General features: G+C 41.4%; 2 protein-coding genes across 2 annotated transcripts in view; one reads left to right on the top strand and one right to left on the bottom strand.

Annotated features, from left to right (window-relative positions):
- The window catches only part of LOC142594107 (transcription initiation factor TFIID subunit 4-like), a 148803-nt gene extending 143197 nt beyond the window's left edge, over window positions 1-5606 (top strand). The window contains exon 15 of the mRNA XM_075715154.1: window positions 5439-5606. Within this exon, the coding sequence (XP_075571269.1) occupies window positions 5439-5606 (168 nt within the window). The remainder of the gene's footprint in view (window positions 1-5438) is intronic.
- Window positions 5607-10762: 5156 nt separating this feature from the next.
- Window positions 10763-16980, bottom strand: part of KCTD15 (potassium channel tetramerization domain containing 15) — a 38535-nt gene continuing 32317 nt past the window's right edge. The window contains exons 4-5 of the mRNA XM_075715726.1: window positions 16308-16613; window positions 10763-10918 (exon numbers count right to left, since the gene is read on the bottom strand). Of these exons, the coding sequence (XP_075571841.1) occupies window positions 10763-10918; window positions 16308-16613 (462 nt within the window). The remainder of the gene's footprint in view (window positions 10919-16307; window positions 16614-16980) is intronic.

Here is a 16980-nt window from a genome sequence, read left to right as displayed (position 1 = left end):
AACAGTTGCACTAAAATAGAACAGGATAAAAATGTTTGCAAAAGAAAATAACTAGCTTCCAAAGAACTAAATGGTATCTAATCCTCCCTGTAAATGTTGCTGATCTGAAGGCCTAAATGATAGCTTTTGGTGATGAGTCTTTCTGAAGACACTTGTAAAGCCACCATATTGTGCATATGAAGAGGCACAATCTTTTGGTAGATAAAATTATATTTCATATAGTATTGTTAATCTTTGAGGTGCTGACAAACAGTTATTACTTACTTTTCTGTACTTCAGGGGAATACTGATTTAAGGCTGTTTTGGCTCTCATTTAAATCGGTGAAATCATTACTATTAGCCTCAGTAGGTGCTGAATTAAACCCTAAATTACGTGGGACAGCTAATCATACATAGTATTATACCCGTTTTTCATGCACAAAGTGCCTCTCAGCCAAAGATCTAATAGCACTTTATGCATGTAAACATCATTGCTGAGGAATATCTCCAGAATATTTCTTATGATCCAAGACCTCTTATTCGTAAGAGCAGACTAATAGATACCTTATCTTCCTACTCCTCTTCAGTGCAGGAGGTTGGAGAGACAAAACTCCTGGTATGTTTTTACTCTATAGATAGTTTGGCTTTGAATTGTTACTGTATGATTCCCACTTTCAGACTTTGGCTTGAAGTGTAAGTCTGCCACAAGGATGTGCCATGTAGCCTGGGAAGAAAACCAGCAGATCTTTTATCATTATTGCCTTGTCTCTCTGGGTCACAGAGAAGCAATAGCCGCAGTTCAAGACTATGTTCAAAGGAGAGATGTCAGGACGGAATTGTTTTTTGGTGAAGGAAGGATGGGTAAAATATGAAATGCAGTCTTCTATTTGCCCTTATCTTTGTGTTTCCTGACAAGAATATTACACTGGATTTCCACGTTCTATAATTCAAAGCTGAAGGTATACAGATTTGGGGGGGGAAGATTTAATTATTCAACAGTAGAAATTACTGTTATAAAAATCTGTGTAGAATTTATATTGCATGTTCTTTCTTAAGTGAAAGCACTTCTATCTCGAGCAAGGAGCAGCACACTTTTGAGAGTTACTCGGTTTAATCTTCATACACCTGCTGCTGTAATTAGCGTAATTTAATGCACAGAGACATTTTTGCTTTCTGAGCAGTAGGGGAGTTGGTCCATGAAAATTTCAGACGAGGTGTGTCTGTCTCTCTCAGTCCTCTTTTCCAGTAGCCTTTAAACCTTTCAGGAAATACTGATCAAATCTGCTGATGGGGGCCAGCAGAAGGGGGACAGGAGCAGGAAGGCGCTCAAGATTTTACGTCCCTACAGCTCCCGTGTGAACTGTTGGCTTGGGTACAGGAAAGAGACGCACGCTGGTCTCACTGGCGAGGAAAGGCTGTAGGAGCTCAGCAGGCTCTGGGGTAAGCTTGGCTTGGGGGCCGCGTGGCTACTGGGTGGCTGATGAGCACGTGCAGCCTGGCGGGTCGGCCACCCCGTGGCATGATGCTTGCCTGGCTGGTAAGCGAGGATGGGAGAAGAGCCAACCATGGAGTAGTTCTGAGGCTGTTTTTAAAAGGTGAAGGTTTCGGAGACAGGGGGAAGTTTGTGATAGGTGGAGGGTAGTACAGCAGACTGAGAATATTTCTGGAGGAGGTAAGAGGTGATGAACACTCTGTAGACGAGCTGGGTTTATTGTGGTAAGTATTCTTTAATAGTCTCTACAATATTCTCTGTGCACAGGACTATTTGTTTTAATTTCTACCCTATCGCCATAAGAGTGTGTTTCTTTGGCAGATTGTTGTGTATTTATCTAGTGATCTACTAAGTCTTTGGTCAGTATTTTATTTTGAACCGGTTTTATTCTACTTTTCCAACAGCATGAGTTTTCTCATAGAGGACAGTCATGAAAATAGCAAACAGGCTGAGATGGGTGGCCCAAATCTTGTGTCACATCCAACATAAATTCAGAATTGCTTCAAAATGTGCATGCTGAACCAATAATTACGCTGATTCTTCTTCTTAAGCCATAATTTCAAGCTAGGTAGTTTCCAACAGTTGAATTAAGCTTGACAGTCCAAGACTGTTATTTAAAATACTGTAAGCTATATACACATCAGCTGTGCATAGCTGAAGTGCATTAAAGCCCATTACAGTAGACGGACTGACTGTTTCAGGGGGTCTTGGATTACAGGTTAACGGAGAGCATGGCACCATGGCGTTTTGGCAAATTCCTGTATTTGATTTTCTGTGAATTGATTTTTCTCTTCAGTCCCAGCTGGGAGCGGGAGTTGTGTGGGGGTCTCAGGAAAGCCCCACTGTAGCCCACCTCTCTGTAGCCCCACAAGGAACGAGTGGAGCACAAAATAATTTGTTTCCTTTCTGCTGTCTTCCTTGCTGTCCTGTGGGATTTGCAGCTGCCAAGTTCAAGGCAGTCACCAGTCACCTTGGTGTGTTAAAAGAAAGTAGGATCGAAGCAGCAAGGGAGACGAGGCAGTGGGGAGAAGGAGAGGACAAGATGGAAGGGGATAAGAAGTTCCTGTGATTAACGTATGTAAGCAGTCTCAAAATAAAGAGGCAGAAAGAGTTCATATATAAATTAAATGGTTTTTTCTGGTCTGGAACATCTTAAATTTCCCTTAAATTATAAATAGAAGTTCACTAATACAAAAACTAGTACTGATGTATATTTGGGATTGGGTAATAGCTTGGGTGTGGCAGGCCAGGAAATAAAGGATGTAAACAGTTTACAACCATTTATTTTTTTATTAGAGCTTTTATCTTTGTAACTCTTATTAGTTGCCATAGATACAGACAACACAGGGCTTGTTTGGGTTAATGAAAAGTCTTGTCATGCTGATAAAAAATGTGATTTTTCTTGAGAAAAATCTGCATTACTTCCATTCCACTATTCTTGGCAATTAATTTTAACTGTGCCTGCATTCATGTACATAATTTAAAAATTGTGGCATTTAGTAGTCTACATTTTTTATATAGCAGCTGCAGAATAATTTTGAGTACAATGCAGTACCAAATTGTCTTTAATTTAGAGATCATATTGACAGATAGAAATTACTGTTCTGTCAGTTTACAGAATTGCTTCTGTACTTTCTAAAATCATTCTTACGATTTTTTCCACCTTGTAAAACAATTACAGAACATGATCAGGTAACTCCAGCTCACAGGCACAGTTATGAATGTGCACAGCTTAATGTCACGTTACGATGTCGCATTAAGTATATGCTCTTCCTACGTAGAAGTTCAGTATCTCAAGTGATAAATGCAATGAGTATGACTTACCACATCTTAATTCCAGCTACTCTGTCCAAATAGAAGGCAGTTATTTGCTGTAAATGTACCTCAACTGATTCAATAAGTGGTTTTATATGAAGGAAAATTTAAAAAATTGAGTAGCTTTTCTATTACTATTTGGTAAGTGTGTGCAGGATGGTTCTGGTGCGGTATGCTATGGACAGTATTTTTTAATGACTTTAAGGTGGCCACATTTCTTACAAGCGTGTTTGCCACTGTTCAGGAACTGTAGTCAGGATGAATCTGAAATAAGTATTACTTGGGGCAGGGGGAGAGATGCACCATGTGGAGAACAGAGAAGACAGACAAATATTTTTGAGGCAGCTTGATTTAAAATAAAAATACACACAGTCATTCCTTGGAGAGTTGGAAATAGTGGCAACAGCCCTTGCAAAGTGGATGCATGGTCAGAGTGCAGGCCAGAGGCAGCTTAAGGTGGGGTGTCGTTCCAGACCTGTGGAAGATAAAGAGGACGGGTTTAAATGATGCTGTTTCTTTTAGGAATGAAAACCGGTTCAGCGTAAAGGCTGACTTCAGAGCACCACTAAATAAATGGATTGTGCAGTGGGGATGTGTTTGGCTTCAGCATGGATGAGCAACCATTGCAGCTGCAGCAGCTGCTTTTCCTATGAGCAGTGAGGTTAGGTGGTAAATCAATTAATCTATTAACAAAAATGACTCCATCCTGGAGAACAGAATCCCTCAGATCAAATGCTCATGGTGCTCGAAGGTTGTGGGCTTCTCCCTCTCTTGCCTGCAAGCTTAGCCACATTCATTTCACTACATTATGCCTTTTGTGTTTGTGGTTACAAGAGAACAGGATTTGCCCCTCTCCTGTCATTTGATGATCAGCTATAGGAGAAATAACTTGAATTACAACATTCTGCAAGGAGTCTGACTGCTAGTACACAAGAGAGAAAAGCAACAGAGAAAACAGCGCTACTTTTTACTTGTGATATACCATATATGTTTCCCCTACAATCTTTCAGTAGTAAAATTATGCTTAACTGTTATTTTTAGTGGCTATAGAATCAAGATCCTAGAATAAGTATTTCCTGGGGAAAGAAAAGTAGGTTATTAAGAGCAGCAGTAAGTAAATTTAGGATTTTAAAAGTATGGAAAACTTTGCCAGATGTCTTAGAGGTTTGAAAAATAATTTAAATCTTTTTAGAGATTAAAACCTATTTTTCTAAGTTAGAACAGTTTGTCAGAAATCAATTGGAATTAATAAAACCAAATGGTCTCAAGGATGAAATAAAGATTGAATGTGTGTGTTTATCAGGTTTCGGTTTTAAACTCAACAAGACTGCAGAGTCTGTAATTACATCCTTTCAATTTCTAAATATTCTGATCACAGTGTTCTCAGGCCCAGTTTGTGAATTTTCTCCTCTATAGAAAGCCAGGATGAAGTATTCAGTAATTCAGTAGCTTTGAACCGATTAAAAAAAAAAAAAAAATTAACATAGCTTTAGAAAATAGTATACTAATGTTTGTCTTTATCATCGCACAATGTGTTTGTGATTTTTCTATTTAATTTTTCCATCTCTTAGCCGAGTGTTGGTTGCGTACGCGAACAAGATTGTTGAGTATCTCCCCACACTCAGCCTTTCTCTTCAGTAGACGCAGAGGAGAGAATCGGGGTCCCTGGGGGACTTGCAGCTGCGGAGGTTATTGCAGTAGCGACATCCTGATACACCACTCACCTTTTTGCAGTGCTAGACCCAGGTTGTGGAAGAGGATGGTGCACACACTTGAGATACTAAAGATGGCTTTATCTGCTGCAAATAGTTTTGTCCTTAAAAGGCTCCTGATATTCAACTGGTCAAATACGTCTACGGTTAACATGACCGTAGCAGAATTAGTCAGACGTATTTGTCCTGAGTTGTAAATGACCAAGGTCTAGCCTCACGTGGGCTTTCACTTGAGTGTCTTTACTCAGGTTAACTTCTCAGGTGAGACTCAGAATAGGGAAAAAAAAAAAAAATTATCTTGTAATACTTTCAGAATTAGGCTCATAATAATCCATTTAAGATGTTTAGAACAATCCAGCAGTTAATAGTTGTAAACCTGAGAGTATGAGGAAACTCTTTACTGTTGCAGGATTTTTGACTTTGCTGTGTTTTCTTTGTAGGGCCTCGGTATGTCCGGTGGAAATCAGGCTGGCCTGGGGACTCCTTCACCCAGGCAGTATGCACGGCAGAAAATAACTCGCGTAAACCTCAGGGACTTCATCTTCTACATGGAACAGGAAAGAGAAACGAGCCATTCTCTCCTGCTCTATCGAGCTCTGCTTAAATAAAGCCAAGAATTGTACTGATTTCTCCATACAGAAGCTCAACTTGCATTGAAAAGCTGTCATTTTAATGTGCCTTCTATTTTTTTCAGAAGTCAATGTTCCAGTAATTTTGTTTTGTAAAATTGTCAGACACATGCAATAAATTCCCTTTATGTAAAAAAAAAAAAAAAAAAAAAAAAAATTATAAAAAACACAAAAAAATGTGCAAAAGGTTTTAAAACGTTAAACCCACAGATACAAGCAACATCGAAGTCTTGCTCCATTTGGCCATTTTAGATGAGGCTGAAGTAGCTGGCGTTGAAGTTACGCAAATGGAAAGACTGCTGCAATGGCTCACCCCAACCATCTCACGGCCAGGAGGATTGGGACAGGTTCACAGGATTGGGACCTCACCATGGTGTTAACCTGTACGTTCACCTAACGGTGCTGGTTTTGTTTTCTTTTTAGTTTTACTAGCACTGTTTCCACTGACTAACCATGGTGGTACCTGTTGTTATTTTAGATTAGTTATAATTGCAATTTTTTGCACAGCTAAGAGAATAGCCACTGCACACTCTCACAAATTTTATATATTTAGGATTTTTGCTTTTACTGCACAGCTCATTTCCTGAGCCATTTGCCGAACCAAATCCTAAGTGTATGAAATCTGTGCGTTCGGGTCCCAGCTGAGTTACCTAGACTGGCTTCCAGTTGTTTTCTAAGTCTCTTCAATCTTTTGCACATTTGTAGCAGCTGGTTAGTAACATGAAGCAAAGTTGGGTTTTATTTTCTAAAAAATATCTTAATTTATTTATTGCAAAAAGTATGGTTTAATGGTGGTTTTAGAAGAGAGTATCGTTCAGTAAAGATTTTAGAGTATTCTATATGGATTTTTCAAGTCACCGTAAAGGAAGTTTCTGGGGGCCGGTTCCGCGTGCAGAGAATCGGGAGGGCAGGGGCGAGCCCTGGCCGGCCGGTGCCGCTGGGTGGCCGGGGCAGCGGCGCAGGGACTGGCGATGCCTTGGACCACTGGACCCGAGGACCCCGTCCGGAGAGGCTCCTGAAGGAGGGCATGGCTTTAAGCGTAAGGAGTAGTTTTAAGTACTTAAAGGTGGGACGAATGCTTTTTAAATGCTTTGCTGAATTGGAGGCTAAGGGGCCCGCACCAAAGCCCAGCGAAGCCAGTGTGGGTCTTTTAAATGGGCGTGGGACAGGAGGGCTGAGCGGGCAGGTGGGCACAAGCTGTTGGACTTCAAACAGAACAGTGTTAGCGGTAACCACGGAAGGGAGACATTTGCTTATTTATCTTTTCGATTTTTACTATGTTACGCTTGCCACTTTTTTGAGGCAATACTTTTCTTTTGATGGGAAACCATAGCGAAAGCACAAATAGAACTATTTGTCCAATAGTTTTAAAAACAAAAGTTTTAATTATTTTTTAAGGTTTATGAAAAGCAGAAGAAAATTTATACTGCTGCTATTTAGCCAAAAGATTATTCATAAGGTATTTAAGGCCAGGAAGTGTAAAATTATGTTTTAAATGTATTGATAATTTGTACATATTGTTTATAAAGGCCTTGTGTTTATTAGAATTATGTTATTTTGATGATTTCTGTACATACTCGTAAATACCCCCAATTTGTGTGAAAACATACTCCCTTATTTGTACTTATTTTGTAAAGAAATAAAACAATTTACTAAAGTAACACATCGAGCGACATACAGTATTAATTTATCAAACATGAATTTCACATTGTCTCGTAGTTCTTAAGCACTGTTCAGAAACATTTTGCATTAAAATATTAACAGAATACCCACAAAGAAATATTAAAACCAAATACTTCAATGTTTTGTTGTGCTGATTCTTATCCTTTGTCAAACATCTAATAAAATTGTCAACAGACCTCGATGCTATTAATACAGTGAATGAATGCACTCAACAGTCGCTTTCTCAGAAGCGCTCAGTCCAATGAGCACAACATAACATTCTCTCGTTCGCTTTCTTTCCGAGACTTGGGAGCACAGTGCTGTAACAGGCTTGTACAGAAAGTGCTAGCGAAGACTCCTGTTCTTCATGCCACAGTTTCAGTGCTCAGCCGCAGAGAATCGCAACAATTTTGTTCAATCGAATTAGGCGAAAAACCAGGCTACGTTTACTTTTTGGCCTTCATAATAAAAACATTTGCTGGCTGCGCGCCTCAGCTTTGCTGGAGTTTCTGTGATATTTTAAGACCTCTCTTAGCGACGCTGAGCAATGTTCTTAATTAAGTTATGTTGCTACGGTTTAAGGCCAGAAGTAAAAATTCAAATCAGTTTTTGCTGATATTGCTGCCTAAAAATATAGGGAAATAAGTAAAAAAGATATAAATGAAACTGTAATAAACTTTAAATAAGTGACCTGAAGTTACTAACTAAAAGAACACGTCCGAGCTTAACTTTTTTTTTTTTTTTCAAAAGGCGTATTTCTTCTAACAAAGTGATTGTTCCCACATGTCTTCCGTGCCTTAGTGCTATTTTGCAGTCAATGTTGTGATGTCATGGCTCAAACTTTCCATCTCAAGTTCACATTTAACTCGGCCGGTGCAGCCCGGAACCCTTTACGATGCCACCTTCGCAAGCTGCCCTAAGTACCGGAGCTGCTTTATTGAGCTATAAAAAAAAAATACGGTAAACACCAAACTGGAGAAAACCAAAGGAACCAACCACAAAGCCTTCCAATGGCCGCCTACGTCCACCTAAAAGCAGCATCCCGCTCCCGGGCTGGCGCGAGCTGCCCGCCTGCGCCCTCGGCGGGGGCTCGGCGCCTGGTCCCGCTCGCAGGCGCTCACCTCGGGGGAGGCTCAGCCCGAGCACGCGTGGCAGAACCGGGCCCCCGCGTCTACACGTAAACGCGAGGCGTTCACCCCTCTGCCCCGGCTGCGAGGTAACGAAAGCGGAGCGGACGCGCCCCAGCCAAGCGCTCGGCCGCGGCTAGTGCCGGCTCCCTCCTCAGCAGGGCAGGACAGAAGCGTATGCAGGATAAAACCACAAAGTTAAACGGAGTATTTAAGGGTACTCTGAACTTAAAGGGAACTCAACGTATGAAAGTAATAAATAAAACACTTTTTTTTTTTTTTTTCCTTTTTGTAAGACATGGCTACATCAAACTGAACGGAGCAAAAGGCAGGAGGAGACGCAATCAAAAGTTCTCGCCTCTTTCAAACCACATGGGAGATACAGTGAGTGTTCCACCCTACTTGCTTGTTTTTCATCATTTACTTTACAGAAATGTTTATGGCATGAAGTACTGTATAAGAAATGTGCATACACAAATACATGACAATTATACGTTAAGTTCTTTACAATATTAAATGTATAATATACAATTCTACAGATATCTTACATACAAAGGTGAATGTTGTGCCATATGTTCAAATATGGCAATGCCTAGCAACTTTAGAATGTCGTACAAGTATAAAACCACAAAATAAAATAACTTTACAACTCTTTTAAAGTAGACAGATTTGCTCAACTGCTCTGCTAAGTTAGCAGGCCAATACGTATCGGCTAAGATTTCCAGAAGAGATTTCTGAGTTGAGTAACCAAGGTGAGAAAACCTGCAGAGCTCTGATTTTCCACGGACAGGTATCCAGCCCTTTTCCAAAAATTAGCCCCCTGCCTAGATTGTACCTTGGATATTCAGTACAGCTCATCGCTTTTGAAAATACTAGTCTTAAACGTGATTTTTTTTTTTTTATTTTGCCTGATTGTAATCATTTGGCATTAAAGAATCGTTGACCATTTCATACTCTGTCCCTTGTTCTATATGGCCGTATTTATGCATCTAAAAGGAGTTTAATTAAAATTCAGCATCTACAACAGTATTCTATAAATTAATGTGGGAGAAACTAAATTGTGATTAACACATGAATCATGCTAAACAGCAATAAACAGGATTTAGCAGAATGCTATTTATAACCTTGCACCTGCAAACATGGTGCTGTCTCCTGAGTTAGGAAGCCCTGCAAGTCAGAGTCGATACTGATTCACAGAAGGAGCAGTAACCTCCTGCAGACAGCGGGCTTCAGTAAAGAGAAAATTACACAGATAGAGGGCAGCTACGGAATCGGTATTTTAATAATAGCTTAAAATTATAATAGAGGAAAACCAATCTAAACAAAAGGTGGCCTGCTTTCATCGGACCATGGCAGTAGAGGAGTTTAACATCTTTTTTGCAAAAATTCCAGACCCATAAAGAGTAGGCTTGCCCCAAATTCTTAACGTTTCCTCCTAAGTGTGGGCTTATAACATGGTTAGTAATGAGTAACAAGGGGTGGCAGAGCTTGCTTGGCAGAACCACGCTTCTTTGATGATGCAAAACTTAACAGTTTGAGTCAAAACAAGACTGGCTTTGAGAGAACTACAGCTCCACGTTGGGTATGTGACCCTTGTGTGATGGGGGATAGCGTTCTGTTTTGTGCTTCCAGATCCCTACTTTTGCAGATACTGCCATAATCGGCCTTCTCAATTTTTTTGTTTCTTTTGTGTGGGTTTTTTCAGTACTGAGCACCAGTTGACTATAAATCTGTCCTTTCTGATTCTGGATTCTGTCCACAGAGAGATATTTCACTTGGAAACGTTGTATAAAAATAAGCCATTTGCTAGCTGAGCGAGTACAATCACGGAAGTGTAACGTAGCGCACGGAGGTGTAAAGCACGTCTGATATGAAGGAGGTGCGGCAGTCAGGGAAGATACTCAGTGCAGTTTTTCGTGTACCGTCTCCCTCTCGGAGGCGCCCGCTTCCACACGTCACAGCATCGGGGTATCGTTGGAAAGGCTGTCGGAACCGTTTCTCCTGCTGATCTATTCAAATTGCTTTAACTGGTCTTTCTGCAGAAGTCCAATCCAGGGTCAGGGGTTTACAAAGCTTTGCCTTTTTCACCACCACAGCTGTTCAGCCCAAAGTACACTCCCAGCAGGGCTGGTACGCCGAGCATGCTCAGGAATTTCATCGTGAAAAACGGACAACTGGTTTTTCAAATGCATTTCATGGCTGGCTATGTGACAGGTAGTTTCAGAATACCACTAATTGGCAACATAAAGTCAAAATCCGTTTGCTAATACTGTTTTGCAAATCCTTAGTGTTTCACATAAGGGACTATTAAACACTTCTACGGTTACAAAGGAGTACGGGCAGGGTCTAGTCCAGGGGCTCCTGTTTTATTCTAATTGTTGGGGTAGGTTGTGGTCGTCTGTCTTCGCGACACAGCACGTATTCACTGAACTGAGAGGAATCCACCCCACCACCGCATGAAGCTGCCACATTAAATCCCTTCTGAAATAATCTTTCGAGCACCTGCAATGGGGGGAGAAAAATCAGATTAGTATATAGCAAATTTTAGTGATAAAAACATTCAGGAGCGCTGGATCTAAATGATGGATTTAGTCTTTTGAGTCCTCGCTGAATGAATATTATTCAGCTATAATTCTATAACTTATTCTTAAATGACTACACTGTGATTAAAGTCTCGCTCTCAGCAAACCTCTGTAGAAAACAAAAATTAATCAAACAAATAAGCACTCTGCAGAGCAGCTTAGTACATTATATAGTAAAATACTGGACTGTGGTGATATTGATGCTGTCCTCCTGCTTACAGAAAGCAACATCAGGTTTAAGTTGTTATAAAAAGTGCCCATTATTCATTAGTAACATGAACAGTCTTACAGAAAGGGGCTGAAAACACTTCTCAGCTCTTCCTTGGCAGATGGAAATGTATTAGGAGTCTGAGTGACACTTCCACCAGATCTTCACGGAAATCGCAGCTGTGAATTTCCCTCGCTGGAAGGGAGCGTGCTTTTAGCAATGCATGGCAGGGACGGGATGCGGAGCCAAGACACGGACAATAAGGAAACATTCTGGCCCAAGAAAGAGGTTAATTTGTATTGCCCAAATATGTATTTTCCTCCTTCTCCTTCTAAAGAAAAGTTGGTGCAATTTAGATGCATGAATTTAAGGAACCCAGAGGCAACTTTAATTTCTGAGACTGTCACACAGCACATTACCCTAGGATATACTGATCTTGGCAGTATGATAGGGGCCGTGTTTTCACATGGGTGAGCGTGTTGATATACGGTTTCCCAGCAGAGCAGGACGCACACAGGCTTTTCTCAGCATTAGGTGAGAGCGGATGCCAGATCCACCTTTGGCAGATCTGCAATGTAAGAGCCACCAGAGGAGATGCCGTGCTCCCTCCCTGCTGCTGGTGGCTCTCCTGAGGCCACGGCAGTAGCCTGGAAAAATGGTTCCTGGGCTTTTTCTCTACAGATAAATGCCATGGAGGGGGACCTGCCCGTAGTGTTCTGCAGCAGTCTTGCCCAAGGTACCGCTTCCATTGCTACAGCACACGGGCCCGCTGCGCTGGTAAGTGAACCCAAGTGATCTGCTAAACCTGATGAACTTAGTAACACCAGCATCTTCATAGGACAGCCGTCTGCCCCCCACAACGACAGGGACTAAGCTATTTAAAAACTTGTTCGCTCAACCTAGAGAAGTGTCTAAGCAATATACCCAACTTCACATGGAGTCAACTCGTACGCTTTCACAGGTTTATGTTACAGAAAGAATTTGCTTTCCGTTTTGGTTTTACCAGCCGTGTGAAGCACTTCAGCAGTTACACCTACTGCAGTAGTACTTAAGTCTTAACATTTCAAGGCCCAAGTTGACTATGTTAAAAGATCTGCACGCCAGACCTCTGCCCTTGCCCTCGCACACAGACCCGCGTGAGGCCAAGGTGCATTTCTTAGTGCACTGCTTCTTCTGAGTGCTGGCGTCTTCTCCAGAAACAGCAGTTTGGAGCCTTTATTAAAGGTAACTGGTTTCAAAAGCACAACTGTATCCAAGGTGGTATTGTAGTGCAATACAAACCATGGCAGCATGGTTTAATCCATGGGAACCCCACTTTGAGGTCGCCTGTGTTAGCCATCTGCGTTTTAATCCATGGTTTGGGTTTCTAGTGGTAACTAAAACTTTGTAGTTGCTACTCTGGCTGCTAAGTACAGCCCGGGCTGTGCACAGCCTGTAGGACAGAAACGGCGTGCAGACACTAACACCTCTTCCTGCTCAAAGAGGAAGGCAGGAGTCTGAGAGGGAAGGGGGAGTAAGACATCATCAGAGTGCCGTTTCGCAGGCTGGAGTGCATGGTGACTTCTTTGTGCTTGCCTGTTCCTAGACCTGGCAAGATGAAGACGAGAGGCAACCCAGCTACAGGAAAGGAGGCTTCTTCCATTTAACTGGATAGCGACACAGAGGATTGACAGGTAAGATTTCGGAGAGACACGTGACTTCAAAATCCTCGCTAAAAACTTTTTAGAATCCATTTGCTTGTAAGACAAAACAAGCATGGGGGTGCCCTTGGCTTGCCTCGGCCCAAAGCTATGGAAGGCTGCATGTTAACATAGGACTTCTCTTCACCGAGCCAGCATTCTGCAAACACACGATCCAGGTAGACATCACACCTTAGAGCACCGCGCGCAGAACAAAGCGATTCATTTTTGCTACCTGCGCGCTCCAAGGACTAGACTGCAGGCTATAATCTAGTGTTAAAAACCTCGGTATCATCAATTTTCTCAGCAAGAAACAAAACAGGCCAAATCCTGTAAACAATGCAGAGAATGTTTAAATATCGTAGAGTTTTAAGTGTAACTTGGATGCGGCTGAGCTCAGGTCTACGGAGAAAGGTTCCCGAAGGCTGCTTCCATGTGCTCTGAGCTCTGGTTTGTATGCGCCGGTGCATGCACAAGACTAAACAGCATGTTGAACATCAACAGATTTAAATGCCATTTAGTGAATTTGGCTCTATACACATTACTTTTTCTGAAGGTAAGATACAGAGAGAAACCAGTAAGCGTCTCTGAATCAAATCAGAGCTACTTTCCTGTAAATCTCCAAAGAGAATACACCAAAAAGTAAATGAGTATCAGCTGTGACTCTGCTACATATAGGGAGACACACACACAATATTAAATAGAGTATTTGTGCTAGGATTTAATATACCCTGTCTTCCAGTATGCTGAGCACATCTGATTTTGTTGGAAGGTTTTCCTAATAGAAACATGATCCTTTCACTTATTGCATTTCATTTAAATTTTGCAGAATACTAAGGAATACATTCTTAATTATGAAGACTCAATGTTCCACATATACAAGCACCACAGATTTTTCTCTAAGGTAGGCTCACATATCTCACCAGAACCTGTCGCGAGGAGTTGAAAAAACAGTGTCAGTCTTAAGAAAACTCTGTACCTATATGTAATTACAAATGGGCGTTAAATTAAGAGCTACTGTATTTTTTTTGGCTGCCACTACCTACTCAATGTTGACATTCTTTGTTTTATATGCACAGCTCTTGACACAAAACATTTAATGAAAATATTTTCCAAAGATCCAAAGAATTTTTAAGTATTGCAGTTGTGCTACCAAATACATTCAGCAGGGCACAGGGAGATAAAAGTCATGCATCTCGGCAAACAGCAGGCAGACTTACCGCGTCACTCTCTGCAATTCTTTGGAAATCATTCTGTTCTTCCAGCCACTACCCCTTCTAACTGATCTCTCTTAAATCTGTGCATTTACTTCACTGTAATTCCAACTTCTGATGTAATACTGTTTTGCCAAAAAGTCCTGGGAAGGGCAGTGCCTATGCGAGTCCATCAGAGCCAGTGATAATTAGCTGCTGATTTCATCAGCCTTTGGTCTCAGAAATGCATCATTTTCCAGAAAGTGTTTGAAAAAACTTTCTATTAATTATATAGTAAAATGGTGTAATTTAGTAAAATGATGTAATTTAATAATATTATTTAGACTGTAGACTCTTTAGCAGAATTTTTTTTTTTCACAACATGAACCTGCGAAGAGACTCTTTGATTCTGTCTGAATTTTGGCTGAATTCAAAACACATTCAAATAATAACAATAATTAGCATTTGTAATAAAAAGCATTGTAGCTTCTACTACAAGCACATGTTTCCTACCAGTATGCCTCTTTGGATAAAATAGAGCCAAGCGCTAAGCCATGTGGGAATCCCATGCTTTGACTGGCTGCCTGCAGTGCTGAGCCTGTCAGTGGCTCGCAGTCACCCTTTATTATTTCAGTTATTCTAATTTCTTGCATGCATCTAACTGTATCGCATGGACAGCGTGGCTGAGACCTGAACACGCTTCCCTATGCACTTACCTGAGCTAAACTGCAGCTGCTCCCTTCTCCACCCAGCACAGCGATGAATTCATCACTGTTCCCACTGCCAGCAAACAGACCTGCCTCCGATCCAGCTCCAGCCTTCTGTTTTCGGGGCAGCCCACTCTAAACCTTGCCAAACGTGAAATTGCTAAGGACGGTGCAAAATTAACCACAGGCATCGGACTGTTAAAGTTCAACCAAATAAAACACTTGGGAGTCTTGAACCAAAAAAATCACCGAAAATAGCTGGGTTTAGAACGGTTTCAGACAAAAGCGTCCAGTGGTGCACGGTGTACCAGGGAACGCTGCCGCAAGGAGGGAGGTGTCAGTGCCAAACGCACGTAGTTAAAACTACTCCATCCACCTTGACATAGCCTGGTAACCGCAGGTCTCCAGGAAATGTTGTCGGCTGGCAGCCTGGGAGACGGAGGGCGCCTCAGCTTGCTGTGCAGCAACGCCACAGGTAAGCAAGGGCTCTAGGTTCTTGCCCTCCCTTGCTATTACGCCTCCCTCCCCAACCTGTCCGGCCAGCCTGTCCCACAGGCCAGCTCTTCTGTGGGTATTTGCCCACAGGGAAGTTTATCAAGACGACTAAGGCATCCCCCCACAGCCCAGTGAGCACCTCTGCAGAGGACGGTAACTTTGGAAATATTCCCCTATAGTCCTATAATACAAGTATTTGCAGCGTATTTTAAAGGCGTACATGCAAAAACCAAGAGCTCTGTTTTGCCCTTGTTAATTAAGGCAGAAGTTAACAGCATCACCAACACCGTTCCTTCTCTGCAGCCCAAGGACAGCTACAACGCCAAAGCTTTGGCCACGGTGGCGGTGATCCCTTGTGAAATGGCATTTCTTGCCCACAAGGCTGCCGCCTAAACACGAGCCACATACTTATTTCTGCTGCTATCCACCTATCTGTCCAGTTATCTTCTTTTGTTTCATATGTTTAATTTTAAACCTAATGTCAAAACTCTGAGTATAAAATGAAATACATTTTGTTTAAAATACTCTGGGCAATTTTTATAGAACATCCTTTTGAAAAAAAAAAAGTGCAGAGATCAATTTTTTTAAGTCCATCCCGCAGGCACCATCATTTAATTATGAGTGAGACATAAATTATGCATTTACACATTGTTGCATTTTCTATAAAATGGTGTGGAGATTTTTTTTTTGTAGTTTTTGGAACTCTCTCTTTCTTCCTTGGGGCACTTTGGAGGAAAAAAAAAAAAAAAACTGCTGCAGGCTATACATTGATGAAAAAATTAGCATTTATCAGTATAACACCATTATAAGACCAGCATGGCACTAACATACACAAAATCTAAATCTGTTTTTCTGCTTAGACTTAGGAAAACCTGAAAGACTGTGATCTCACCAGGCAGAAAATGTCTCCTTGCAGTATAAGCACTGAAGGTAATTGGGCAGAAGCAAATAATTTGCATATAGTTGAACTAGAAATAATAAAAAACCACCCCAGCAAATAGATGAGCCAGCTCCGAAAGGCTATTACCTGCACTGAATTCAACCGGCAGTATCCGTTCAAAGGAAACCTAATAACGTGGGTAGGGTCCTGGTTCCAGCCTGCGTTTACGGAGTTGCACATGACGTCCCCAGTCTCCGGGAAGATCTCTTCTATTAAAGCTTTCTCCCCGCTCAATGCAATTCTTTCCCCCAGATCTGGAGTCACCCTTACAACCAAGCAGTCACAAGGCTGGAAATGTTTCCTTTGTTCCTTCTCTTGTTTCCATCGCTCAAGTTCCTTAATCATTGGCTGCAGCTGGTAATACTTTGCTTCTTCATATAAAAGATTAAAGTCCTGGGGAAAAAAAAAAGAGAGGGAGAGAGAGAAACTAGAAATGCTTATAGTTCTTTTTTAAAAATTAGTATTGTTCCTGTTTGACCTACTTAGGCTTATGTATTGTCAGCAAGAGTGCAAAGGCAACAGGTATCCACATACTTTGTCTTCATCTGACACCTACACAGAAAACCACATGGTGTTAGTGTTGAATCTATTTGAGCTGACCATGAAGTTCCCATTGCACTGAATTATTCTTTCATTTATTATCCCACAAACTCAATGCCAGAAGGATTTACTTTTGGATTAAGAAATCAAAATAACTGGCTGCAATAAGCAAAGCCTGCTGATGTAAGAGGAGGTGTCCTGAGCCCTAATCTTCACTCTT

This window comes from Pelecanus crispus, chromosome 8 (genome assembly GCF_030463565.1).
Source record: "Pelecanus crispus isolate bPelCri1 chromosome 8, bPelCri1.pri, whole genome shotgun sequence".
NCBI lineage: Eukaryota > Metazoa > Chordata > Aves > Pelecaniformes > Pelecanidae > Pelecanus > Pelecanus crispus.
Note: the sequence above shows the minus strand (reverse complement) of the source record. Positions and strands in the feature narration are given on the sequence as shown.